Below are 27,419 nucleotides of genomic sequence, written 5' to 3'. Positions count from 1 at the left end.
TTTTGATATGTAACATGTATTATAATACATTAAGTCACAGAATAGCAGATTACAGATACTTGATTTAAGCCTCCACAGGTATCACATACTAGGCAAAATCATGATACATACTTTCTCCAACCACATAATTGGCTGGAAAATAGCCTTGTTGTCCATTCGCCAGACTACCAAACCACCAGTTATCATTATCTTTGTACAACACTTGGATAATGTCATTGCAGTGGATGGTTAGCTCATCTGATCGATGTGCTGTGTAGTCATAAAGAGCCACTACCTAAAAAAGAGATAACAACACCACAGCTTTATCACAACTCTACCACAGGGCAACATTCATTTCCTCTAATAGAGAAGTTGCTGCAACCCAAGTAAGATTTGGGCAAAAACTTAGTCTGTCTCAGGTTTTAGGGCTGGTGGGAACGCAGCAGGAGAAGTCAGATAAAGGGGTTGTGGGATTCTAGAAAGAGTTAAGAACATTAAAGGCAGTAAGATTAGCTTTCATGAAAAGGGGGGAAAACCCTCTCTGAAACTGCAGCAGCTGTTAGTTTTATAAGCAAATAAAGTTTGATAGATTTTGTTTCTTAGAATTGTTAACAGCCCTTTCAGAACCTGCTTTATTTGTGAGTTGGCTGTTATGGAGGTGCACAATGAAAGAACATACTGGCAATGTCACGAAATTCATGGACTGCTAAGCTGTAATGAACTTCCGCCTCAGTTCATTTTGAATGTGCCTATATAGTAGAACATTTTCTATACAATGGATCTTTTTATTCTACACTACTGCCCTTCCAATCCTCTTACTATTTGGGGGGATCTATTCTGCACTGTATAGACTACTATCCCCGTCTTATCCATACTCACTGCAGAACCTACCTGTCATTTCCCCCTAACAATAATTTATCACTCCCTCCCCTAATTTTCAAAGATAAATTATTAAGAGAATTAAAGGAAGGGTGAAATACTGCTTCATCCCATTCAAGTAAAAAGAGTTCCTTCACAGAAGATATGCTTAGGATGGAAACATTATGTTTGGCTACTCATCTTTTTTAAAAAAGAAAGAAAGAGCAGGTAAAGTTTCCTGAAATGCACTTAGGGTCCTTTCTGCTTTCTCATGCCCAGTAATTATATCTGAGAAGCAACTAAAACAAACAAGCAACCCTTCACTCTATAAAACTCACTGTAAGATCCCCAGTGGATCAGCTTGTATATAAATCATTAGAGTTATCCCTTATACAGAGATGTGCAATTACCACATCTCTGCAAACTCATTTAAAGATTAAGTGATCAGAAAATCTAACAAAGTGCTTGAAACAAAAATGAATAGCTATTCCAGCAAATATTCAACCAGGTAATCTACACAGCTTAGTCTCCACCGATCAGGGCTTACAAAACATTTCCATAATGATTAGACACTTATTCTCAATTATTTATATAAAATAAGAGCATCAGCCTTTTGAAAAAAAAAATTGTGACCTCTTTTTATTAACTGCTACGTAATATAAAATTTCCTATTATTTCTAATGGATCAAAGTCGAAGATTTTTCTTCCTTTCAGAACAAGTTTTTCATTAGCATGCTTCTTTCATTTAAGAATGCACATTTTGGATATCAGCCAATACAATCAGTTTGGAAATGTGGATCACTATTTTTGTAGCACAATTATACAATTTGGTATAATCTGATAAATCGTCTTTTAAAATGTTAAAAACTATTTGGTGATATAACAATCAACATTAGTGCCCTTTCATAAATGTTCACTACAAGCTACAGGACCTGTTTGCCTCTTGGCTAAAGTTTTTAAAAAGTGACAGTTGCTTCTTTCTGTTGACAAAATAATCAATGATATAATGGTCTAAAATAAGTAAAGAAATATATCATCTTGGTTTGGATTGATCTGGGCCAATATATGTCTAAAAGAAATTTAGGAGAATTAATTAGAAGTGTTCAAGCTTAACAATTAAAAAATCAATATATTGTGCAATGCGATAAAGCACTTACTGTTTCCTGGACAGAGATTGAATTAGCATCTCCTCTGGCATATGATGAAGCTGTAAAATGACTGTTCTACAAAAAAATATTTAATATTGACAAATTACTAAAAGTTTATATTTTAGTTTAGATAATAACTATATATCAACCTATGCATTTAAATGGGGTCAAGAGAATTAGCAGAATCCTTCTTACAGTTTCCTGCCTTGTCACTAATTTCCACCAAATCATTTAATGATTGCAATCTGTAATACCTTTCATGGCACGATACCCTGTTATTTAAGTAACCATCTTTCTTCTGATTTGACAGAATCAGCATGCTTCAGATTCCATTTATCAAGGAATGCCATCTGAGGGATCCAGGAAGTGTGCTTTCTCTGACATGGCGTCTGCCTGATGGTATCGCGTTGCTCTAGAGATCAGAATAGACCTGATCCTGCCCTCTTTTAGATGAGTCTCAAAGACCCAGTTCATCCTCCAGATATTAGGCTAAAACACTATGTGTTTGTGTTGTTGATTTAGCATTTCTTGTTTTTGTTTCAGTCACTGATTCTCCTTTTTTATTGTTTTGACTGTTGTTTGAAAAACACTTTTTTATGTTTTTAGCTTGTGTGCCTCCCAAAGTGGATGGCCTATAAATATGGCAAATAAACACCCTTTGCTAGGTTCTTGTATTGGAAGCAATAGAAAAAGTTACACAACGTTTGCTCTACAACTACTCCTTCATTTCTAAAGAAAAACTGGTTTTGGGTGTAAACACACACAGATTTGTCACAATATATCTACAACAGCACTAGACCACAGATTTACCACCTGATTTACCACATTATCATCTCAAAGCCGCCATGACAAAAAAAGGTAGAGCCTCTTATTTGCTCTTTCCATAATACAAATACTTGTAGAACTGCAACATTGCAGAGGCAGTGAATTTTACCCAAAGGGAAGGAGTGACTCTTGTTACTCTGGGATGAGTCAATGTGATGATTATTACTGCTATTCTCATTATAATTCTTTTTTAAAAGATGATAGTTCTGAGCTCTCCAAAAAGCTCCATCAAAAAACCATGAGCTGAGGTAAGCTTTAGGAAATAACAGATTTAAAGCTTCAGCATGCCTTGGGATATTTTGAATGCACCCAGATGTTGTGTTAAAGAGTTATAAAAATGTGGCTCCAAAGGGCTTCCTCTTAAAGGAATATGTGCTTTCCTGCCCAACATTGTACTCAGAAAGAAATATGGACTCCATTGTAATGGATTAAAACCTGCCTCAAATCTCAGACACAATCTTGTACTGGAGGATATAAAAGACATGCACAGGTTTGCATGCCATTGTTAATATGGGCCATTTTGTCTTAAGTTACATTGAGCAGAATTCCTTTCATCTTGGATCTCATTTGAAGCTTTGCTGCATACATTTAATCTTTCATACATTTGTTCAATGTACAGGGATGGACAACCTGTAGCCCTCTGGACTTCAATGCTCATAAGCCTCATCCACCATCACCAAATGGCAGGGGATCTGTTCTCCATAGGACAAGAAATGAACAAATAGTTATAACATCTATATATTTTTAAAGTTACTTTTCTTAGAATTGGGTGAAAAGTACAATCCAATTTAAATGGATGCAGCAGGCTGGTACATGCCATTTTCACATTTTGTGGTTCTATGCAAAGGAAGCCTTTAAAATTTGAGCCTGCAGAAATAAATAAATACAATCTTTCTTACGGCTGTTGGGAGAAAATAGTCTCTAAGTAATTTGCAACATTTTGGGACAGTACATTGGAAATTTTTCTGAACAAAAAGCGGTTTAGGAAAGATATTCAGATTCAAATCAACATTTACATCAGTTGGGAACTACCAGAACTGAAGTGCAACACATCTGAAAGATTTATTTGGGGAGGTAATCTTGGGTCTATAGTTAAATGTAAACAAAAAATAACAAAAAGATATTTCAGCATGTTTTCATTGAGATGCTAACATGTATGTTACTGACAATGCTGCACAAAAGTTTTTATTATAATGGATATCATGATAGGTAATTAATATTTTTATTTCCCAAGATTTACATTAGCCAATTGTTAAAGCCAAGTTAAGGTGTGTTGTACAATTCCTAGATTTTGCTTTTCTTTTGTAAATTCCTTCTTGGTAATTTTTCTTACGTACAGTACATGCTGGTATTTTGTTGCTTTATCCCACACTGTTATAAGTGTTGCTTGCTTCTCATATTATACCACAGTATATAGGGTTTTGTATCATTTTGAGGTGTTAGTTTCACCGCTAATGGACGTTCATAAGACTGTGTAGGGAAAAGTCAGATACAAACTAGAAGTAAAAGAAACAATCTCAACTAAAGATGGATCAAGAAATAACAATTATGTCGATAAACTTGAATGGACTGAACGCACTAAAAAAAAAGAGCCCAGATGTTTAATATTCCTAAGAAATTGAAAGTAGACCAGATATGGGTTAATTGGTATAGATGGATGGAACAAAGAAATAAAAAACATTGAAAGAATAGAATAACTCTCAAAAATAATAATTATGAGTAAAACAAGGGGGTCATGATTGGTGAAATCAAATCAGGATGATAGCTGGCATATAGACAGTAGAATGATAGAGAAAAAAGGAAATGATACTTGTGGAAATAACAACCCCAAGGAAACATAAACTGGATTTGAAAGAGACACCCATAACAATAGAAAAAGAAAGGAAGGGAAGAAGGAAGGAAAGGAGGGGAGGAAGGAAGTAGAGAATGGAGGGACGAAGGAAGGGAAAGAAGTGGATGGTTGGAGAGAGAGAGAGAGAAGGAGACAGTAGGAGAGGAAGAAGAAATGTGGAGGAGAGGTAGGGGAAGAAGAAAGAAGTAAGGAGAGGTGAGTGAGAGGGAGAGAAAGAAAAGGAGAGGAGGGAGGAAGAGAGAAAAGGAGAAGGTGAGAGGGTGGGAAGGAGAAGACAGAGGGTAGGAGTAGGGGAGAAGTAAGGGAAGGAAGAAGGGGAAGGAGAGGAGGAAGGAAGGAAGTAGAGAAGGAAGGGAGGGAGAAAAGAAAAGAAAGAGAAAATAAGGTGGTGTCATAGCAAGTGCGAAGGATGGTAAATGATATATTCCAAATTATATCTTATACCCTTTTAAATGGAATAATAATAATATAAGAATGGCAAAGAAAAAGAATAACTATGTGAATGTATACCTATAACTGCATGTAAGAGAATAGATGACAGTAAAAATATAAAGCACAATATAGGCAAATAATACCTGATCCTAAGTAGCTAAGTATAAATAAATTAAGAAATGTATATAAAAATGGATAATGAGTAACGAGATTACAAATGCAACCGGAACTGCTGCATGATATATGATGGAACTTATTGTTCCTATGTTGTTTTTAAGTTATGTGGTTATTTCTGTTAAAAAAAATCAAATACTTCAAAATCAGCCACTCCCATCTTTTCTTTCTTTTCCTTTATTATCCTGATTAAGAGTTTAAAAATACAAAAATATTGCAATCTTTTAAGTTCTGAACTTATTCTAAAATAAGTTTGTTTTTTCACACAAAAAGTGTGCCTGAAGGTCTAGATGGAGCTAGATGTAATTGCTAATATTAAATTGTTTCTTCTCCTTTCTTGAGGGCATTCACTAAACTGAACAAAACATCATTGGGGCAAGGAAGGGCTGAACTCAATCTGAGGTAGTAACATGTAATTCCACCTATGTTTATTATTGAATGTGTTTGCACAATATGCAGTCTGGTGTGAACTACATGTAAAAAACTCACCAGGTGATCTTAGCTTGAATTAAAGGAACTCAGGGTTGTCCAGTTATTGGGATTAGTCATTATTGACCACTCCAAGTCTCTTTGCTTCAAGAGTATAAAATGGCATCAGTTAATATATAAAAGTGCTTAAATTTAACTAAGGCATTACCCCTTAGGATATAATCCTGACAAAGAAAGCCTTAAATCTATGTCTGCAGTTTCCCTGTTGCTCAGTAAACTGAACTGTTTGGATTAACAGCTACACTGTGGATAAACTAGTAAACCACAGTACGCCATGCCATATGGTTCCAAAGTGATGGATAAGAGGGTTACCATGAATAGTTATCAATATGGCTCAGCTTGTCATATGAATATATTCATTATAACCTCTGGAGTTAATAAAATAACTTGACATGAGTGTCAGCTGAATTGATTAAGGTTATGTTTCATGCTGAACAGTGCAGTGAAAAAAAGATCCAAGTTATGAGAAAAAGAGATTTGAGGCAAAATACTGTGGAATGTGGCATTTCCTAAATACTCTCCTGCTCAGAATACTCCTGCTTATAAGGGTGGAGAAACACACCCAACATTGATTGTCCCTTGCATCTTCCAGTGTCCCTATTCTAAAAGTTTAAAAAAATTGAAAACCAGTTTGGTCTAGTGCCGTGATGGCAAACCTATGGCACGCATGCCACAGGTGGCACGCGGAGCCTTTGGTAGGGCTCACAAGGCATTGCCCTGTCAGCTCCAGTGTGCATGCGTGCTGGCCATCTGACTTTGGCCTTCTTTTAAGGCCATCTTTTGCCCTCCGGAGCCTTTGGGAGGCTTCCCTGAAGGCTCCGGAGTGCAAAAAATGGCTCTACGAGCAAACTGGAAGTCACTGTTCCCGAACTTCCATGTTGCCCATATGGCCATTTTTCGCCCTCTGGAGGCTTTAGGGAAGTTCCTGAAGCCTCCAGAGAGCCTCCCGGGGTGGGGCGGGGGAGAGGAGGCTGTTTTTGCTCTCCGCAGGCTCCTAGAAAGCCTCTGGAGCTTGGGGAGGGTGAAAAAAGTGTGCCAAAAGTGGGGGGAGTGCATAGCATTATGGGTGTTGGAACAGCCATGCATGACCCCTCTGTGCCCCCCTCCCCCGCTTTTGGCATGCGATCCCAAAAAGATTAGCCATCACTGGTCTAGTGATTAAGGCATCAGACTAGAAACCAGACAATGGGAGTTCTAGTCTTGCCTTAGGTATGAAAGTTGGCTGGATGATTTTGGACCAGTCATTCTCTCACACAGTAACCCACCTCACAAGGTTGAAGGAGGAAGAAGTACTAGGTATGTTTGTTGTCTTGAGTTATTTATAAAAATAATAAAGGGTGGGATAAAAAAATAAAATAAAACCAAAAATAAAAGGAATCCTTGATATTCTGAACCAGCATGGGAAGCATAAAGAATTGCAGGAGGACGAAGGCTCTTTACAGAATCAGAAGCCTTACCACTGTAGATTTATACTGAAATGGCCCAATTTGAAACAGAAAGGAGAAAAAGTGGCTGTAATTCAAATGTTAAGAAATAACAAAATTTTGGCCTATTATATAATATGAATCATTAAATTACTGTAGCTGCTTTCCTGAGTTTTCAGATAACTGTGATCCTTATTTGATTATAGTCTTTCAAAGATTTAATGAGCATGGGAATCTATAATCTGCCTAGAGGAAAAGCTGTGCCTGACTGTACTTTATTGAAATCTGTAATGTACAAACATACGTACATGAAATGCAAACACAGCTGCTGTAACAAAGCTTATAGGAATTTCATTTTCAAAAAAGATGAATTGAAAAGCAGATTAAATAAGTCAACAGCTAACATTAGTCAGGCTGTACACCTATTTCAATCCGTTTTTCTTTAATCAGAAAACATCCTCTTGACTTTAAAAGATGTTAATTTGCATATTATTAGAAGAAAAATCAGACCATTTCAATTAAAGAGAAAAAAATAAATACTGGAATAATGTATTTCTGCACTGATGTATCCGATGAGAGCTAGAGTGGACCACTGTAGCTCAAACAGAAAAAATTCACCCCAAAAAACCCCAGTTTATCAATCTAAACCATGCTTTAATCTAGGATTCCAGAAAGTCAATTAAACATTGCATATGGGCATACTGACTTCCAGCTACAATCATTTATTTATACAAGAATTATGTGAAAGACAAAGTCAAGGCTAAGCAGAGATCTAGAAAAAAATATTAACCATCACATAGTATCTATGGCATTTCTGGTTTACAAAGGAATAATATATGATAGCCAACATCCAGGGGAGACTTAATTAATTTTAGAAATTTATAAGGCTGCCCCACTTGAAAAGACAATCAAACATGCTTTATAAAGTGCCCTAACTTGTAAATTGATTTAAATTATTTTATACCCAACTAGGGCTTTGATCAAACTGCTGCAACTGTGATCTTTTGTTTTCGTAACTGCCTCAAAAAATATATGCCAAAAATTGGAATAGGGATTTTTATATATAAATTCATGTTCTTTTTTTCTTCCTGCTGGATTGGTTGTGTTTTCTTTTACCATTTGCCACTTGCACCTCTTTTAATAAGCTCCCTTCTAGAGAAACCACTGACAGATACTTCTTTAAAAATTAATTTAATTTTTTTTCTTTTTTCATTCTCCTTGTTATTTTTAATGCCCAACCCAAGATAGTAACTTGAACTACTAGCATGCTATGGTTTTCACAGTGTATGGGAATGTGAAAGTATGGCTGTGAAAGTTGGACCATAAGAAAGGCTGAGCGCCAAAGAATTGAGGCCTTTGAACTATGGTGCTGGAGAAGACTCCTGTGAGTCCATTGGACTGCAAGGCAATCAAACCTGTCAGTCCTAGAGGAGATGAACCCTGACTGCTCTTTATAAGGCCAGATCCTGGAGATGAAACTCAACTACTTTGGCCACCCAATGAGAAGGAAAGACTCACTGGAGAGTAGCCTAACCCTAATGCTGGTAAAGAGTGAGGGCAAAAGAAGAAGGGGACGACAAAGTATGAGGTGGCTGGATGGAGTCACTGAATCAGTCGGTGTGAGATTAAATGAACTCCAGAGGATGGTAGAGGAGAGGAAGGCCTGGAGGAAGTTGTCTATGGGGTTGCAATGGGTCAGACACGACTTTGCAACTAACAACAACAAAACATGCTTGTGACAACAATCTTATCTTTTTTACACTCTACCAATCTATAGCTGAAAGACTAGCTATGTAACAAAGACTTTCAGAGAGAGCTCAGTTGTAGTTTAAACCTGCTACTTTTAAAAATCTCAAATCAAGCCTTGGGGGACAGAGATTGTAAAACAGGAAATGGCAATATAAGAAAAACTGATGGATCAGGGAGACAGCTGTCAGACTTCTTTCAGTCAGACTTTTTCCTATGGTTATTCAAAATTGATACAAATGTTCAATACATAAGAAATTGAAATATTTTTTGCAAGATTGAATGAGTCTTGGCAATGGTGTATAATGAGAGATAATGAAGTTTCCCAGAATTTTCAAAGAACCTTCACATTTTCCTTGTTTTTCAGCTGAGAAAATTCAACAAAGGAAACCTAAAAAATTGAACGTGACCTAATAATCTGTTGCAAATAAAAAAATGAATGTTTCTCTTTTTAAAATCAGTCTCCTTATGGTTTTTCCAAACACTAACAACAAAAGCAGCTGTGCTTAAGTTAATAAATTAGCAAAAATTAAATTATCTTCTCATCTCAAACTGTAGTTAACACGCCAGTTAACCTTTTCCTTTCTGACATACTCTCCACAAGTCTGTATTTTGTTTTAAAGTGAAGATGGAGAATTTGCCATCACTATTTATCTAATTAAAATGAATTACAGGGAGAGAGAGAATATTGTATTGTTCATTCTTTGGTTTTGTTATTATGGAAAGTATAGAGCTTTTCTGGAGGGAAGTCTTTGTAATTGAAGGCAAGTGGAAGAAAGAAAGCTTTTGTTCAGTGATAATCTTTGAAGATTATTTTTGTAAAGTTTTTTTTTCTTTCCTGCAGAAAGGAGGTAAAATTCTACTTCTTACCAAGTTTAGTCCAGCTGATGGTGTTTGGCTGAAAGCATTTCCTATTGGGATGAAGCTGCCTGTGAAAAGATAAAATGGTGAAACTTTTGCTTGTTATCCCCTTACTGTTAAATCAATGCTTTTATTTTTTTTAAAAAACTTGAGTGAGCCACTACACAAAATCTTAAATAAAAACCATCTGCTTTCACTCCCATCTTTACTTACTTCAGTCAGGAACAGTCGGAGAGTTTATCTAATAGACCTGACACAAGGTTAGCTAATCCAGTATTTCCATTCAAATGATTTGGAGAAATGGCACAAGAAAATCCCCACGTAGTATTACTTAGAAATATCGTTGCTGAATTCATCAGTCATCATTTCTTGTTTAGTCCAGTAGGAATTTACTCTACATCTTCATTTCAAGATTGCACTGGAGCACTCATTTTATCTTAAAGAACAGGTATAAGGAATTCAATGTATTATCTTTGATCATATGACATCCTGCCTCGATTCGTCTTGCTCTTTAATTCCAGCCACGTAGAATACATTGCTCATTTAACAGCTTTTTGCATTTATTATTCTAGTGGCTATTAAGCTCACAAACCTTTTCAATAAGGCAGGGTGCTGCTTTTTTTTGCAACTGGCAAGTATATATCTCTAAGGAAGAAGGCACACTTAAAAGAAACATTTTTTTAAAAATGGAGAATCTTTTGTCCCAAAATAATTTCCAAAGGTTAGTCAGTGAGACCCAGAAAAACTGTTGTGTAGTGGTTTGTGTTGACATAGGACTGTCAAAGAACCAGATTCAATAGTATAAGTGCCCTGAGGAGAATAGATACATCTATTCTCAGTAGTGGAGATAATGAGGGACTGATAGATAGAGAGATAGATGATAGATAGATAGATATAGAGATATAGAGATAGATAGATATAGATATACATACATATACATATACTTATACACACATACATACATATTGTCAGGAACAGGATTCCCCAATCTGGTTCCCTCCAAATTGCTTATTTACAATCATGAATGTGCCTCGTGATTCTAACTAGCCAATTGTTTGTTTTAAAAGTGCTTTTCAAAAAGACAACTTGGACTTAAAGTTCCCTGAAGAAGCTTCTGGGATGAGAAGGGAAAAGTTTTCAAAGGAAAAAAAATCCAAGAAAGTCCAGTTGCTTTTTGGAAAAAGCCCCTTTGAGACAACCATGACCTGATGATTGAGAATCTCCATAGACCAGAGGTATCAAACTGTTGGCCTGCAGGCTGGATGCATCATGTGCAGGCTGCGCCCACCCCAGCTCCGCGAAGGGAAAAATGTTGTGAAACATCACGTGGTAGCAACATGCCGCCTTGTGTTTGACACCCGTGCTGTAGACATTCAGCTAAACTGTGTAAAACAATTTAAACATAATAATAAAATAATGAAATTCACTACTCAACTCCCTCCACCCCCCCCCCACCAAAGATTACTATTTTGACAGTCTTCCTATATATCAGCAGGGAGGGGGGGCTTTGGGAAAATGTCATTCTCCAGGCACCCAGCTCCCTCTCTCAGGAAGTGACAACCCACAAGACTCCCTTGTGCAAGCAGATAGGTTTAAAAGGTAGTGAAGATCCAATCCAATACTGTATAGATTTTATGGGTAAAAACCAGCAACTTGAACTTGGCCTGGAATTTTTCTGGCAACTCATTCAGCTCCCACAGCAAAGGTGTTATTATTATGGTAAATAGGTTGGCACCTGTCCATAGATAAGCAACCATCTTTCATGCTAGCTGCTACTTCTGGATTATTTTTAAAGGATGTTCCCAAGTACCGCAGTAGTTTAACAAGACGCTAGTAACAAGGGCATGAGCCACAATCTCAAGGGCCTCTTGGTCCAGGAAAGGCCACAACTGCAGATGTAGCAGAACTTGGATAATCTTTGAGGTTTTGCTTTAGTTAAAAGCTCTAAATATTTTTTTCTTTAAACTAGGCCATAGTGTTCAGTTCTAAATAAAACCCGATAGCAACTGAAACAACTTAGTGTAAAGTCATGAGAGTTAAAAGTTTAGCACATTCAGATAGCATCTGGTTAGGAAGGATACAGTAAGCCTAACAATTAAAACAATCAAATAACTAAACACTTTAATACTAATCAATATCCAACAGATCAAAGAGAAAATATAATAAACAGTGTTGCCTGAACATAAAGGCCAAGAGTTTTAACCTGTACTCCAGCAATGGAAAGAGCTGCTTTGGGGTCTCATTCTATATCAGGGATGTCAAACTGATGGCTTGTGGCCTGCATGCGTCACACGCAGGCCATGCACAGCTTTGCAAAGGGGAAAAACATCACGGAATGTCACATGACACCAACGTGACGTGTTGAGTTTGACACCTGTATTTTATATAGATTCATATTTCATGAGTTTTACACCAGCCTATAGTAATGGCTGTAATGTAGAGTCAGGCCAGCTGCTGCCTATAATGTTTTGGATTTTAAATCTGCCAGCCCTAGCCAATTTGGGAAGAGATCCTGGGAGCTGAAGTTCAAAATATCTGTAGAGTAGCAGCTTGTTTACCATGTGATGGTGTCTAAGTACAAACATATTAAGAGATAGTGATTCAGACATACAGGTTTCAATCTGCTCTGTGGTTTCTTATCTTCACCCAATGATCAGAAATTAACAGATCAGATGGGAATATTCCACTATTGCCATTTAATACTTTAATGTTTAGACTATCATATTCATTCTCTCCATGATAACAAAGGATATCATGCCCTTGTTCATGATATTCTTTTCATCAAGCACAATTAGCAGTTTCAGCAGGTAAGCAGTTCAGATATAACTGAGTGGATACTACACTGGTGTGTTATTAAGTGGGTATTATGAAACAAAACATAAAATCCTGGGTTAAAAAAATAGAAACTACTGATTAAAAAAACCCCTGTAAACAAAGCAAGACCAAACCTCAGACAAATTTATTTTAAAGTAGTTTCCCATTCGTTCATTCAAATCTACATTCAGGTAGCTCCATATTCAGTATTTGCTAACATCTGTATGGACATCCTTCAATTAAACGCTGTGGGTGATATCAGCTCATTAGTTGCCTGGTTTCCCAACTGGTAGGAGTTTTTAGGTTAAGATTATTCAGGTGCACTGGCAGGGATCCATGGGAAAGCTTACAAACTCTCCATCTGCATTTTGCCTACCTAAGCCAATGGTATTAGTCACCCTCATAAGAAATTTCCTCACAAGTATTTTAAGATATATACTGGAAGATATATATGTAATTACATGGCATCACCTCAAAGAACTAACTTGCCCACAGACTTACAAATTCAGCATGGGAGTAGCTTCAACATTAGCAAGGCAATATATGTTCTAGAATATTAGGTTTATATTATTAAACTTTTTTATTAGGAATATTAGGTTTTTCTATCATACATATTTCTTGATTTGCTATGGCCATCTTGCCATGGCCAACTCATGTGGCCAACTCACTGTTGACAATTCCTTGCAGGATAGCTCAATGTGATAAATGTTATCATCCACTATTTCTTTGACATTATTTCCATTTTTGTCAATGGAAATAATGTCAAAGAAACAGTGGTGGATAACATTTTATCATGTTGAGTTATACTGCACAGAATTGTCTGCAGCGAATTATCCCGCAGCAAGTTAGCCACAGTGAGTTGTCCTGTGGCTAGTTGGCCACGGCAAGTTGTCCTAGACCCCAATAAAACAGAGGATTGTCCACTTTAAAGATTCTGCACCAAAATATAAGAAGCATAATGTAGTGTATGCAGTACAGTGAGGTAAGGTAAGGTGTGTTTAGAATTCTACACTGGAGAAACCAAGCAGTCTTTACACAAGAAGAGGAAAAGCAATGCCACAGGATCAAAATCAGCTGTATACCTTCAATTAAAAGAAAAAGAACACTCTTTTGAGGACCACAATGTTCGCCATTTTGGACAGGGATGTTTTGAGAGGAGTGAACGAATCTATTTATGCTAAAGTGAACATCTTCCCTCAATAGTTGCACGCCTTAGACAAAACCTGTTCCCCATTTTTTTTATGCTACTCTTGCAGGGAAATCAAGACCACTTCACAGGTTCACTAGGAAGGTCACACTTAACAACCAAACTAAGAGAAGGATTTAGAGTGAGGATCCCTTAATGACTCTCTGCTTATCACCTAACGAGTCTATTCAGATTAGGTGAGAAATGAAACCACCTTGGAAGACTTATATGGGGCCTTCCTAGCCAATCTGTTCAGACTGAAGAAGCTACTTGGATAAGCAGTGAAACATTTCAAAGAAAAGAAGTCCAGTTGCCCTGACTCAACTTCCTGTCTAATTGGAGATCTATTTTTTTAACATATGGTATAAGCATAGGTTTATTTGCAATGATGGTGAATATCTATAGCTTGGGTGTAGTATGAGAGTGGAGTTCATTCTCCAAACCTATGGGTTGGTTTCAAATGTTTCATTTGGAAACCAACCCACAAGTTCGGAAAAATGTTCGGGTTCCGAACATTTTGTTACCAGGCTTAGTAACCTCAGTGTTAAACTCCACTGAAGATGTTGCCTAGTCTGGCAATGAAACGAAAAGATGATGGAAAGCTGCTTTGAACAGAATGAAAAGAATGCTACAAAGTTGTACGAACAACTTGGTCCATAAAAAGGGATAAGGGGATAAAACTAAGGGGATAACAGCATTTAGACATTTATTACAATTCCCACCCCAAGTCTTTCTCTCCCCCCCCCCCCCCCGGTCTCTCTAACACACACACACACAGAAACAGAGTGTAACACTGCTTTTGTAATTTGAATAAAAGTAACAAGTTCTTGCTGATGCCACAACCACAGAAGGATGTGGAGTTATACTCATCTGATGTGTGAAAAAGGATGATTAGTGGGTTAGAAAAAAATGCACATAAAACATAATGAAATGCATTTTATAATGTATAGCCCGAGAAAAAGAAAAAAAATGCAAAGATAGTGAAAGAGAGAAAAGAAATGGCTAAGATTAAAAGAGAAAAAATGCAGAATGAAATTGTAAGAAATAAATATTACAATAATATTCTGAATATGTGTGAAGAGGGCTAAACAAGGAGTCTCAGGACAGTGAATGGAATGGGGAAAAAATGATATAATTTGGGATAAAACTTGGATAAGGAAATGTCGGAAGGACTATTTAGAGACTTGCATAAGAATTAAAAATACTTAAATTGAAACTAGCGTGTTTTTCGGACTATAAGACGCACCGCTGTATAAGATGCACCAAGACTTTGAAGAGGTAAGTAAGAAAAAAAAGTTTTTGTCCTCCCCGGCTCCCAGGACCATTCTGCAGGCTTCAGCAGGGCTGGGGGAAGGGAAAAATGCCCCCATTTTGGTGAAAAACAGGCAAAAACCAGGCCGTTTTTCATCAAAACAGAAGCATTTTTCCCTTCCCCCCAGCCCTGCTGAAGCCTGCAGAGTGTTTCTAGGGGGTGGGGAAAGGCAAAAACATCCCCGTTTTTGCAAAAAAAATGACCCATTTTTCACAAATATGGGGTGCAGGGGCGGGGCTTCAGGCTGCCAAAAATAGCTGTATTCGTTGTACAAGACACTCTTTCTCTTTGGTTATTTAATGTACAGTATGTATAAGAAATGCTAATGGTATAGTATAGTCTTTATTGCCATTGTACAAACTAAATACAACAAAATTGGTGATATTACTCTTATGTAGGATGTGGATATATCTCAATTTTTAGAGTTTTGTAAGAAGTTACCAAGCTCATATGGTAAAAGAAAAATGTCTAAGTGGGTTACACAAATTAAAACGAGATCAAACTAAAATAGAAAGTTACTAAATGAAGAAAATCTATACTAAAAGACTGAAAAGCTAAATTACTAAATGGCTAAATTCTATAGTAGGTAAGATATTAAAATACAGGATACCTAAGTATTAAGCTACTATGCCACTAAAATGCTAAACTTGTGAATTAATTAATGTACATGTACTTTACTATGCAAATGATTCCATATTGATGGTGAAATCTTGAAAAAGAATTTGAAAAGCAAAAGACAATGTGGTATCTGGACATGGAGGAAACAAGCATGGGTTGCAAGGGGAAAAAGATTAAATTTCCACCCACAAGATATAGAAGTTTTCTTTTATTAAAAAATAATTCTGACAAGCAACAGATGTCATGATTATTTCAGATAAACTGAAATCAACAAGATCTGAGCAAGCCAGTACAGTACATCTGTCAGTAGTCAGCTGAGAAAAACTGCACAATCCAATGTATTTTAAAGAGAATAGCCTGGAGCTGGGGTGGGCAGAAAGCAGATTGGATCTAGTGGGTGATTTCTGGGCAATGTGCAATAGATCAGTAAGTGTTTGCAATTCCATTTCTTGAACAGTAGCAACTACTAAATCATTCCCCCCCCCCAACACACTTAAATTGGACAGTTTGGGGTTTCCAGGTGTAGACACTTATGAAAAGACAACAAGCATAGTTCATTTCAGGGACTGAAAAATAGTTCACAGGATAAGAATGCGCTTCGAGGCTTTCTGTGCTTTGATTTTTTCTGAGTGTTTACCTCTTGGATGCGGCTCTAATCAGTGAAGTTCTAGTGAGAAATTCAAGAAGATGTAGCAGGTCCATCCACCTGTAGTTTAGAACGGAGGGGTCTTTTAACAGTCTCACTTCTGGAAACATTGTTAATCCTAAACTGTATCAGGGACCTACTGCAATGTGTGCAATAGGTATAGATTGGGTGCATATGCATACAAACACCATTTCTCTTTTCCCCCAGAATAATCCTGTATAAAGACTTGGTGCTTGATATTTAAGAGTGGCACAGAATGGGAAAATTCAAGTAAGATGAAGAAAACCAACATCTATTGCAAAAGATTGTTCTTTGAAGGATAGACTGTCCTTGTATCAAAGTTCTCTCTTCTAGCCTCAAAGACCAAGAAGCAAAAGAAAGAGGTATTACCAGAATAATCCCCTTAAGACAGAAGTACCATATATTCAAGTACGGTATATTTTTGTTTTACTTTATGGCAAGTGCACAGGAAATCAGAGCTTCAGCAGGTACCATCTTCAATCTTTCAGAACTTTGCTCCATGATCTAGCTAAAATGGAGAATAATTTTTAACAGCCAAAACTGGCTTTGGGGATTTGTTTTTCTTTGGGTGCCCTTAAGTTAGGGTTCACAAAAACCTAGTAACTGCCTGGACAAGTCCCAGAAGTTTTGGCAATGTTTTCGGAAGTGGTTTGCCCTTGCCTTCTTCCTAGGGCTGAAAGACTAGCCTAAGGTTACCACCTGAGTTTGTGCCTAAGGCAGGCTACAATCCACAATCCCCCCCCCGCTTTTTTTAAAAAAGCAAGATTTTCTTCATACATCTATTACCTGCAGAGTATAAATTGAAAGGATAAATGGGATTGGCATTGACAATATTGCAGGAACAGGTCTTTCTGTTAATAATGCTCATCACTTTTGAGGCCAATAATCAAGGAGTAAATGATCATGTAGAGTTGTGACAACTGAGCAACTGCTTGGCTAAAGGGCCACTCGGAAAATAATTTAAATATAATGTGATGTAAAGCCTCAATTCAGACATTTGTGCACACAAATACAACTGTATTATTTTCTTGATCATTGTGTAGTCTATAGCTACACAATGTCTGAGTAGGTTAACTAGGGCAGATTCTGCTTAACATGTAAAAAAAACATAATCAATTATATATAATAATTTAATTTCAATAGGCATAATTCCTTTGTATTGAACTACATAACTGAGCTGCAATATTCAACATTAATTCTTCCTGGAGTAAATAGATAGCTAGATAGATATAGACAGATAGGCAAGCAGGCAGATCAACTCATTTAAATTGGCTGAAGGAAATACTCTTAACTCAAGGGATTCCTTAATAACAATTTGTTCAATGCATGGTATATGGCTGCATTGTATAGAATCTTTCATATACTGTATTATTCACAGGACGCTGCTGTTCTACATATTAACCAATTCCTGAATATTGTCTTGACTATGGATGTTACAAAACATGCACATATATTTACAAAAGCCTGGTTTTTTTTTCCAGATGTTAATGATGATAACAACAACAACAACAGGGTTGCAGCAACATCCTTGAACAATCTTCCTTGCAAGCTTCTGCTGCTGCTTTCCTTCCAAACAACAGCCATTCAAATTCTAGCACAAAGCCATATCAGAATAGATGTTCCACTGGAATCCTAAGCAAACTATACCCAATTCCAATGGCTTTTCCTGGTCTTGTCCTTTTCAAGGATATGGTTTTGGAATGATGCACATTGTGAGGGCCTTCAAATCATTTGAAAGCATTTGAATGGTAAACCCCATCAAAGACGGATTCATCTGATACAACAGACCCATTTGCAATTTGGGGAAATCAAAGTTTTATTTAATGGAAAACTGGACCAGGTTAAAATCCATGCCCTCACCACAGGTTTCGATAATGGCAAGGAAGGTGGGCAATGATTAGAAGAAAATCTGGATAGTGAATGGGTGGCACAGTGGTTAGAGTGCAGTACTGCAGCCACTTCAGCTGACTGCTAGCTGCAGTTCGGCAGTTCAAATCTCACCGGCTCAGGGTTGACTCAGCCTTCCATCCTTCCGAGGTGGGTAAAATGAGGACCCAGACTGTGGGGGCAATATGCTGACTCTGTAAACGGCTTAGAGAGGGCTGAAAGCCCTATGAGGCGGTATATAAGTCTAACTGCTATTGCTATTGCTATTGCACAGCGAAGCAATCTAACACAGACATTGCTCAAGAATAGGGATCAACAGCAAAAAAAAAAAAAAAAGAATTACGCAATACGCAATGCAGCACCAAATAATAAGCAGCTGTTGTTTAGGCGCTAACCATATGCTATTTAGTTAAGATCAATACATTTATGGATTTATTTATTGGATTTACAAGGCTGTCCAACTTAAGCAATGTGACTCACAATGACATACAGCAAAAACAAACAATAAACAACAATTTTAAAAAATTAAGAAAAATTAAGCATTAAGAAAGGTAACTAATACATAAAATGTAACCAAACATGATAATTAAACAACCAAAGGAAAGTCTACTCAGCTGGACCCAAACACCTGGGGGAGAAAGGTAAGTCTTCATGATTTTTCTAAAGGAAAGAAGAGTTGATGCATGTTGTAAATGGGAGGGGGAGATAATGCCATAGCATAGGGACAGCTAATGAAAAAGCACACATTTCAAATCCTTCCCAATTTTCCCAATACATGTAATAGACAAATAACAAGGAAATATTTTTTAAAATTTCAGCCATGGAAGTTGAATATTTTGGTTGCTAAATTGGATAAAGAAAGGGAGGGTAGACAGAAAGGAACAGAATGCAGAGCTCCAAGCTATAATGAAGTAAGACCTGTTACATCAAATATAAAAGCAACTAAAGCCAGAATTTTAATTAGAGATTAGAATCAAATACACTTACCAACTAACACACCCATTTAATGATTGCTTAGATATCTTATGGAAAGGCCATTGCATTTCTTTTCATTTGTTTTAAAATCCTGGTAGAATCACATATATAATAGAAATGGTCTGGGACTGACATTTCATTCCCTTCCCATAGTGGCAGATATACCATAATGTGTGGCAGAATTTATGTATTCATTCTCATATAGAATTTGTGCTCACGTGCTCTACCAGATACAAGGTGAGGGTACCTCCTCCTAGTCTGAACACTGATGGGGGGGAGAGAGAGAACAGAGGGGGATTTGGGAGATGAGTGTAGGAAGAAAGGTTTTAAGAAAATCTTAGTCGAAGGAAAAGTTTTGGTCAGAAGACAGGTTTATAAAGATATATCTAGCACTAAGTAAGCCTGGGATTGATAGCCCATAGATAATTATATTTTTTATATAATGGGAATTTATTTACAATTCAGGTCATTTTAAAGTTTTCAATCAAAGTTAATTTGATTTTTTGTTTAAACGACAGTAAGATGATTGTGTTATTTTCTATTTTCCCATGTTCCACTTCCATGTATAGATAGATAGATAGATAGATAGATAGATAGATAGATAGATAGATAGATAGATAGATAGACAGACAGACAGACAGACAGACAGACATAGACAGACAGACAGACAGACAAGAAAATAGGAGAAAAAATTCTAAATCAGGAAAGGTAGTGGTGGTTTAATGGAAGTAGAAAAAACAAACATATTGTTTACAGATATTCCTGGTGAATGGGATTATGCTTTAATTTTGAAAAAAAGTTTCAAAATTTTAATTTTGGAAAGAAGAGATTAAGGGGAAAAATCCTCCACCATAGGGAAGGGTACATGACTTGAAGTCATAGCACATTTCCTTCCACACTGAAAAGAATTTAAAACACTTTAAATGGTTAAGGCATCCATTAGTATCCAGGAGACTGAGATTCAAGCTCACATTTAGCCAGAGAGACTCACTGGATGACTATGTCTCAGACCTCAACGTGGTTTTATTGTGGGGATAAAAAGAACAGAGGGATCTTGGAGTCCTAGTGGACAACCATTTAAATATGAGCCAGCAGTGTGCAGCAGCTGCCAAAAAAGCCAGCACAGTTCTAAGCTACATAAACAGAGGGATAGAATTAAGATCACGTGAAGTGTTAATACCACTTTATAATGCCTTGGTAAGGCCACACTTGGAATACTGCATTCAGTTTTGGTCACCAGGATGTAGAAAAGATGTGGAGACTCTAGAAAGAGTGCAGAGAAGAGCAACAAAGATGATTAGGGGACTGGAGACTAAAACATATGAAGAACAGTTGCAGGAACTGGGTATGTCTAGTCTAATGAAAAGAAGGACTAGAGGAGACATCATAGCAGTGCTCCAATATCTCAGGGGTTTCCACAAAGAAGAGGGAGTCAAACTATTCTCCAAGGCACCTGAGGGCAGAACAAGTAGGAGAAATTTCTTGACAGTTAGAACAATTAATCAGTGGAACAGCTTGCCTCCAGAAGTTGTGAATGCCCCAACACTGGAAGTCTTTTAGAAGATGTTGGATAGCTATTTGTCTGGAACGATATAGGGTTTCCTGCCTAGGCAGGGGGTTGGACTAGAACACCTCCAAGGTCCCTTCCAACTCTGCTATTGTATTATATTGTGAAGTCTTGCAATGCTGTTGCAATGCTCTGGGTTTAAGTTCCCTGACTCTCCTTCCTACTTTAGTGTAGTTACTATCTGATGTTCTTCCAATTAACCCATCCCATTAATCTCTATTCCCATGCCTTACTGACAAAAAAAGGGAGAAAATTCCAATTAAAAAAATGAAATAAATGCTGTATTTCCAACTCATTAGCCAGCAGTGTAGGGCACATCACTAGGGACAATCAGTATTTCTGCATAATCCATACTATTTTTCTAAAGGAAAAAAAGAAAAGGAAATATTTCTTGTTAACATGCAAAAATTATCAAGGTTGAAGGAAATAAACATAGTGAGTTCAAAATACCTCCGCCCCATGTACAAAGTAAGATTCCAAGTAAGATTGGAGGAGAATGGGATGAATCTAGGAATAACATATGTCAAGAATGTCAAACTCGATTTCATTGAGGACCACATCAGTGTTGTGTTGGACCTTGGGGTGGGCATGGCCAGCTCAATGTCACTCGTGACAGGGATGCCTGTGGTGAGCCGAGTCCTCTTCGAGTGAAAACCTCCCAACCTCCATTTTTGGCTGCGATGGCCTCCTGCAACCCTCTGCCAGCAAAAATGGAGCTTGGGAGGGCCATGTGTGGCTCTCCCAAGCTCCGTTTTCAGTTGTGATAGTCTCCTACAATCCTCTGCCAGCAAAAACAGCTCTCCCGTGCTCCACTTTCGGTGGCAGAGGCACCGCAGGCCAGTTCTTTGCTGTTTCCAGGGCAGTCCTGGGGGCCAGATCTAAGCACCCCATGGGCTGGATTCAGCCCCCGGACCTCAGAGCCAAGGTGGCGCAGTGGTTAAATGCAGCACTGTAGGGTACTTCAGCCGATTGCAGTTCTGCAGTTCGGCTGTTCAAATCTCACCGGCTCAGGGTTGACTCAGCCTTCCATCCTTCCGAGGTGGGTAAAATGAGGACCCGGATTGTTGTTGGGGGCAATATGCTGACTCTATAAAACCGCTTAGGGAGGGCTGAAAGCCCTATGAAGTGGTATATAAGTCTAACTGCTATTGCTATTGCTATTGCTACCTTGAATTTAACACCCCTAATATAGGAGATTCTGCTGCAGTGAACCCAAGATACATTAAATGTTCAATAACTGACCATGCATAAAGTTTAAATAAAAATAGATGAAATAAAAAGCATAAGTACTATATAGAGAACAAAGCATAAACTTTAAAAAAGCATTTATCATGTCTACTCAAGTAAAATTCCTTGAATCAGAAGTTCCATTATTTGGCTTTAGAAGCTGAACCACCAACCTTCCCCAAATCTTTAACTGATGACACTGCTATTTTGCCTTGATGAATTCCTGCATGAGAAACAGAGGGAGATGAGGATCTGTTGACCCTCTTAATCTCTTGGCAGTTTTTGATAATGCCAATCACTACATCCATTTGGATTGTTTTCATGAGTTGGAATCCTTGTTTCCAGTCCAACTTCCAGGGACAATCTCAGAAAGTATTGGAGAAAGTAATTGAAATCACTGATGACAGTAGGACATTTGGGAGCTACACACAGCTCTATTTCTCTGTACCATCTTATACAAGAAAAGCACGCCAGTTCCTGGGCACAATGTTGAGTAGAAAGTAAATAAACTAAAACTGAATCTGACTGAAAACTGGTGGGTAGTGGTTTCTAGTCATGTTGTTGTTGTTAGTTGTGAAGTCGTGTCTGACCCACCACGACCCCATGGACAATGTTCCTCCAGGCCTTCCTGTCCTCTACCATCCTCTGGAGTCCATTTAAGCTCACGCCTATTGCTTTGATGACTCCATCCAGCCACCTCATTCTCTCTCGTCCCCTTCTTCTTTGGCCCTCAATCATTCCCAACATTAGGCTGTTCTCCAGTGAGTCCTTCCTTCTCATTTGGTGGCCAAAGTATTTGAGTTTCATCTTCAGGATCTGACCTTCTAAAGAGCAGTCAGGATTGATCTCCTCTAGGACTGACCGGTTTGATTACTTTACAGTCTAAATTCTAGTCATAAGAACCACTAAGAATGTTTTGTTCTCAATGTTATTCCAATCCACACCTTCTGAAAGAGCAGATAACTATTTAAAAGTCCAGGAAAAGACATTTAATGCATAACAGCAAGCTCTACTAAAGTGAGTATCTCAAAGACTGGAATTTCTGCAAGCAGTTTATATAATCTAGCAAAATTTCTTCTCTATGGAGATCAAAAGCTCATCACATTATTATTGCAAGAACTAAATGTACATACTGAATAGCTATTTTATGTTTTATGTTACAATCTAGGTACACCCATAGGTAGTCTAAAAAAACATGTAATTTTTAAGGATAAATTTATTAAATCTGAATCCAAAAATACCTCCTATCTTGTTACAGACCTGTAACTTGATTCAGATTATATTTACAGAGCTCATTTGACATAATGCTTATGAAATCAGGCTAGAAATTGGGAAACTGTGAGTCCAGCCTTGGGTATGAAGCCAGCTGGGTGACCCTGGTTAGTTACTTTCTCAGTGTTAGGAAAGAGGTGATGGCAAAACACTTCTGAAAAACTTTGCCAAGAAAATTGCAGGCACCTTCCAAGCAGTATCCAAGAATCAGATGCCATAGGAAGTAAGGGGGAAAGGTTGACAGCTAGCCTAACCATTCAGACTTATGGAAGTTTTAGTTTTAGTCAGGTAGAGGTGGTGTAGAGATATAATAGGACCTCTTTTTTGCCTGGCCACCTGATGTATTTGTAGTGATTCAAGTTGTAATATTAGCCCAGAGTTCACTACATTTCCAACACTGCCCCTTGTAAACTTTTACTAATATTACCTCTATTTCACTGTAATGTCATTTTATTTCAAAGACTGGAACTATGCCCCATTCTTTATTTAATAAGCCTTGATGACCCATTGGATTATGCATTGCTCTGATCGCTAACAGAGAAGCTATATCGCTGAGTAAAAGGCCCGCAAAGATTAATACATTGTAAGCTGCATTATCTGCTTTTTGAGACACACAATCACCACTGTCGTTGAGTAAGAAAACTCTCAAAATAGAGTTGCCCATTCACATTTCCATTCTGTCAAGATTCAGCTTATCCAGATCGTTACTTTATTAATCATCAGGATTTATAGATAGTGATTATTTATTAAATTAAATGTATATGTTGCCCATCTCCCCAATTTGGATTTCTTAAAAAATGATAAAAATATAAAATGATTAGAATTAAAAGAGTGATGTAAAAATTAGAACCAAGAAGAGGAGTGGCACAGTGATGAGGTCCTCTTACTCCATCAACCACCTCCAACAAAAAGCATTCCCTTCGGGCCCCAAGCTAGGTGAAAACCTTTAATAGGCTCTGCAACAAGGCCTTTCCACTGGAACAAGTAGAGCAGGATAATCCCATTTGCGTGAGACAGCTCCTCAGATACCCTGGACCCATGCCATAAAGGGCTTTAAAGGTAATGATCAAGACCTGGAAATGGACCGGAAGCAAACTGGTAACCAATACAGCTCACACAACACTCGTATTATCTATGCCATGTTAGGGCCTTCAGAAGTGTCTGCCACTGCATTCTGCACCTTCTGAATACTCTTCAAGGGTAGCCCCATGCTTTGCAATAATACAACCTAGAGATTACCATGCCGTAGTGACTGTGTACAAGGCCTCCTGATCCAAATAAGAGTGCAACTGGTGCACAACATGAACTTGCGCAAAGACCCTCCTAGCCAGGACGGCCACCTGCTCTTTCAGTCTACAAGAACCTACTGAGGGCGCAGAGTCTGTCTGGGGTAACCCAACCCCATCCAGAACTAAAAATCATAAACTAGTGGATGGATTCAGCTGTTGTTCCCCATCCAGACACCCACAGGCCTCCAGGCACTGCTTAACCCAGTTAACAAAAAAAATCTAAATATATGAATCTATAGACCTGTTGAGCACTTATGTCTTATCAAACTTCAGAGCAGAAAGTATATTTATAACATTTAGATGGTTTCACATAGCAAATAGGCCAACCTGAAGTAACAGCATGCTCACATTATTGTGCCCCAAGCATCCCAATCAAGTTTGGATTACTTAACCAATGCAACTGAGGAGGATGAGTTACTCTCCCATGAATTGGGAAAAGATGGCCCTAACCAGAATAGGAAACCTACTATCTTACTAGAATTTTAACCCTTACCTGCTACTTTCCATAATCAGGAAACTTATGCATTGAAGTGCAACATTCATTTACTTGGCCAGAATTTGTACTACAGTGCATCTAAACATCAAGTTTCATTTCAAGCTTCCAGAAACTACTTTGTGATCATTAGATGCTTATTCTCAAATCCTGATCTCCATATGTAATCAGAAATAACCTCACTCACTTCAATAGAACACAATTCCATGTAAGCATACTGTACAGAGGACTAACACTTTGCCAACCAAATAACTGTTAACGTTCTGGGAAATCAATCCAATAATCTATCCTGCATCTTTAAATTGTAATGCTCAATTTTAATGAACAAAGATTTTAGATTATACTTCCATACTTTATCATTTTGCATAATCATTTAACATGCATCCTTTTTCATAACATGTGCAATTGAAACTTGATTTAAAACTAAACCTATATTTTTTTCTTGATTATTTCAAGGATTTCATAATGTATATCCATATTGACTATAACCTTGTTTAAAAGGTCCTAAAATATCCACTGAATTGAATTCTATGAAATCTTTTTTACAAAACTGAATTAAAATTCTTCTCCCTCTTATTTTCTGTATAATTTTTAAAAAAGCTAGGAGCATATTTTGGCAAGTTATTTGCACAATACTACGTCATACCTTGGTTTTGCAATCTGCAGAGATCAATGCCAAGTAGAAAAGTAATGCTTGATTTAATCCACACCCTTGTATAATTTGGCTGAGAGTACTTCCTTTATCCCAAAGGCACAGCGGTAATTATCCTAACATATACCAATTTCACATAAATAGGAGTTTTCTCATGATAAAGCTTTGGAATCTTCAAAGTTTTGCAGCTAATGCGTTCAACATTTCTATACTTTTCAGCTAAATATTTTTAATTAACATGCCTAGAAGTAATTTATAACAAAGAACACTTAATGGAGGAATCTGTGCAGTCTTGATTTCATTGTAGTAAACACAATAAGCAAGCCAACATTTAAAAAAATATATACTATTCTGACATTTGTATTGTCACTTTTAAAAGATTATCAATCAAAGGGAAGATTTTGAAGCACAATCTTTTAAATGCAAAGAATACAAACCTAGTGTGATGTCATAGTTGTGGTTATTTTCATGAAAAACTCATACCAACAGTATCTTGAACAGAGAGTTGCAACAAGAATTATGTGTTCTGGGATGTATTTTTAAAAGCAAGAATGAGTAGACAACTTTGCAGCTTTCTTGCTGTTTCTTGCAATCACTCCATTCATCTGATTTTCCTTTCTCAAGGGTTTTCTTTTTTGGGCCCTTTTACCAAAGTGAGATTCAGTCATTTTCTTGGGTACGAAATCAGTTCCCCTTAGGCAACAAGCTCTGAATGAATGTTTACCTGAACTTCCCTTAGCAGGTCCAAGAACATGAAAGCAGTTCCAGGTTTGTTTGTTTTTCAGAGGGAGAAAACTATCTTAATGTGATTAGTTTCCTGAAGGCAGGTCTAGAAATAGAATAAAACAGCACATTGGTTGATCTTGGAAAAAGATAAGGGTTTAACCTGGTTTGGACTTGAATGGAAGACCAGCAGGAAATATCCAGGACTTTGGAGTATATTAGAAAGTTGAAAAACAGTCTGGAAGACAATAGTGGCAAATCATTTTCATACTATGGTCAGTAATGCCATATAGTTTCCCCTAGGGCAGGGATGGGGAACCATAGCTGTTTTATGACTTATGGACTTCAACTCCCAGAATTCCTGAGCCAACTGTCATAAAAGCGCCATGGTTCCCCACCCCTGCCCAAGGGTCCCCAAGGAAAACTTGAAGGGTACATTACTTTACCCTATCCTGATACATCTCTGAATATCTTTTAGCCAAATAACTGATCAACTATCCAGGAGTGGCCTCTGGGGTTTCAGAGGGGTTCAGGAGAACCTTTGATAAGAATTCTGTGCAGTTTTGAGAACTCCCAAATCCCACTGCTGGCTGGCACCACCCATCCGACCCCACTGCTCTCAGGACTTCCCATGTGGCCCGTTTTGGATGCAGGTAAGTGCAGGGTGTGCACGGAGGCTCGGGGAGGGTTGGAAAATGAGCCTACCAGAAGTTCAGGAAGGCTGGAAACGGGCCAGAGGACCTCCAGAGCCTGGGGAGGCCGTTTTCGCCCTCCCAGAGGCTTGAAGAAAGCTTCCGGAGTCCGGGGAGGACAACACTCTCTCCTGCCAGGGTGCAGGAGGAAGACTAGGCCATGCCCACCCAGCAATCGGGCAGAAAACCCCTTGCTAAAATTTTTGAAGCCCATCCCTGAAATTATCATATTGCTTATGTATGATATTGCTTTTTAT

At 37.7% G+C, this 27,419-nt stretch overlaps 1 protein-coding gene across 8 annotated transcripts in view; it reads right to left on the bottom strand.

Moving 5' to 3' along the window:
- AHI1 (Abelson helper integration site 1) overlaps positions 1-27,419 on the bottom strand; it is a 93,079-nt gene that overhangs the window by 5,397 nt on the left and 60,263 nt on the right. For 4 of the 8 annotated variants that reach the window (XM_087718419.1, XM_087718422.1, XM_087718421.1 and 1 more), the window contains exons 20-22: positions 9,798-9,856; positions 1,995-2,060; positions 112-274 (exon numbers count right to left, since the gene is read on the bottom strand). The exons of 1 other annotated variant lie outside the window; for it this stretch is intronic. In XM_087718419.1, the coding sequence (XP_087574545.1) occupies positions 112-274; positions 1,995-2,060; positions 9,798-9,856 (288 nt within the window). Of the gene's footprint in view, positions 1-111; positions 275-1,994; positions 2,061-3,892; positions 4,281-9,797; positions 9,857-27,419 lie in introns of those variants that run through there. 3 more of the 8 variants (XR_015697045.1, XM_087718424.1, XR_015697046.1) reach the window with 3 other exon arrangements.

The sequence above is a fragment of the Thamnophis sirtalis genome, unplaced genomic scaffold (genome assembly GCF_051295495.1).
Source record: "Thamnophis sirtalis isolate CommonGarterSnake01/CBP01778 unplaced genomic scaffold, rThaSir2_p1.2 scaffold_6, whole genome shotgun sequence".
Taxonomy (NCBI): domain Eukaryota; kingdom Metazoa; phylum Chordata; class Lepidosauria; order Squamata; family Natricidae; genus Thamnophis; species Thamnophis sirtalis.
The sequence above is the reverse complement of the archived record's forward strand: the minus strand, read 5'-3'. Positions and strand labels throughout refer to the sequence as shown.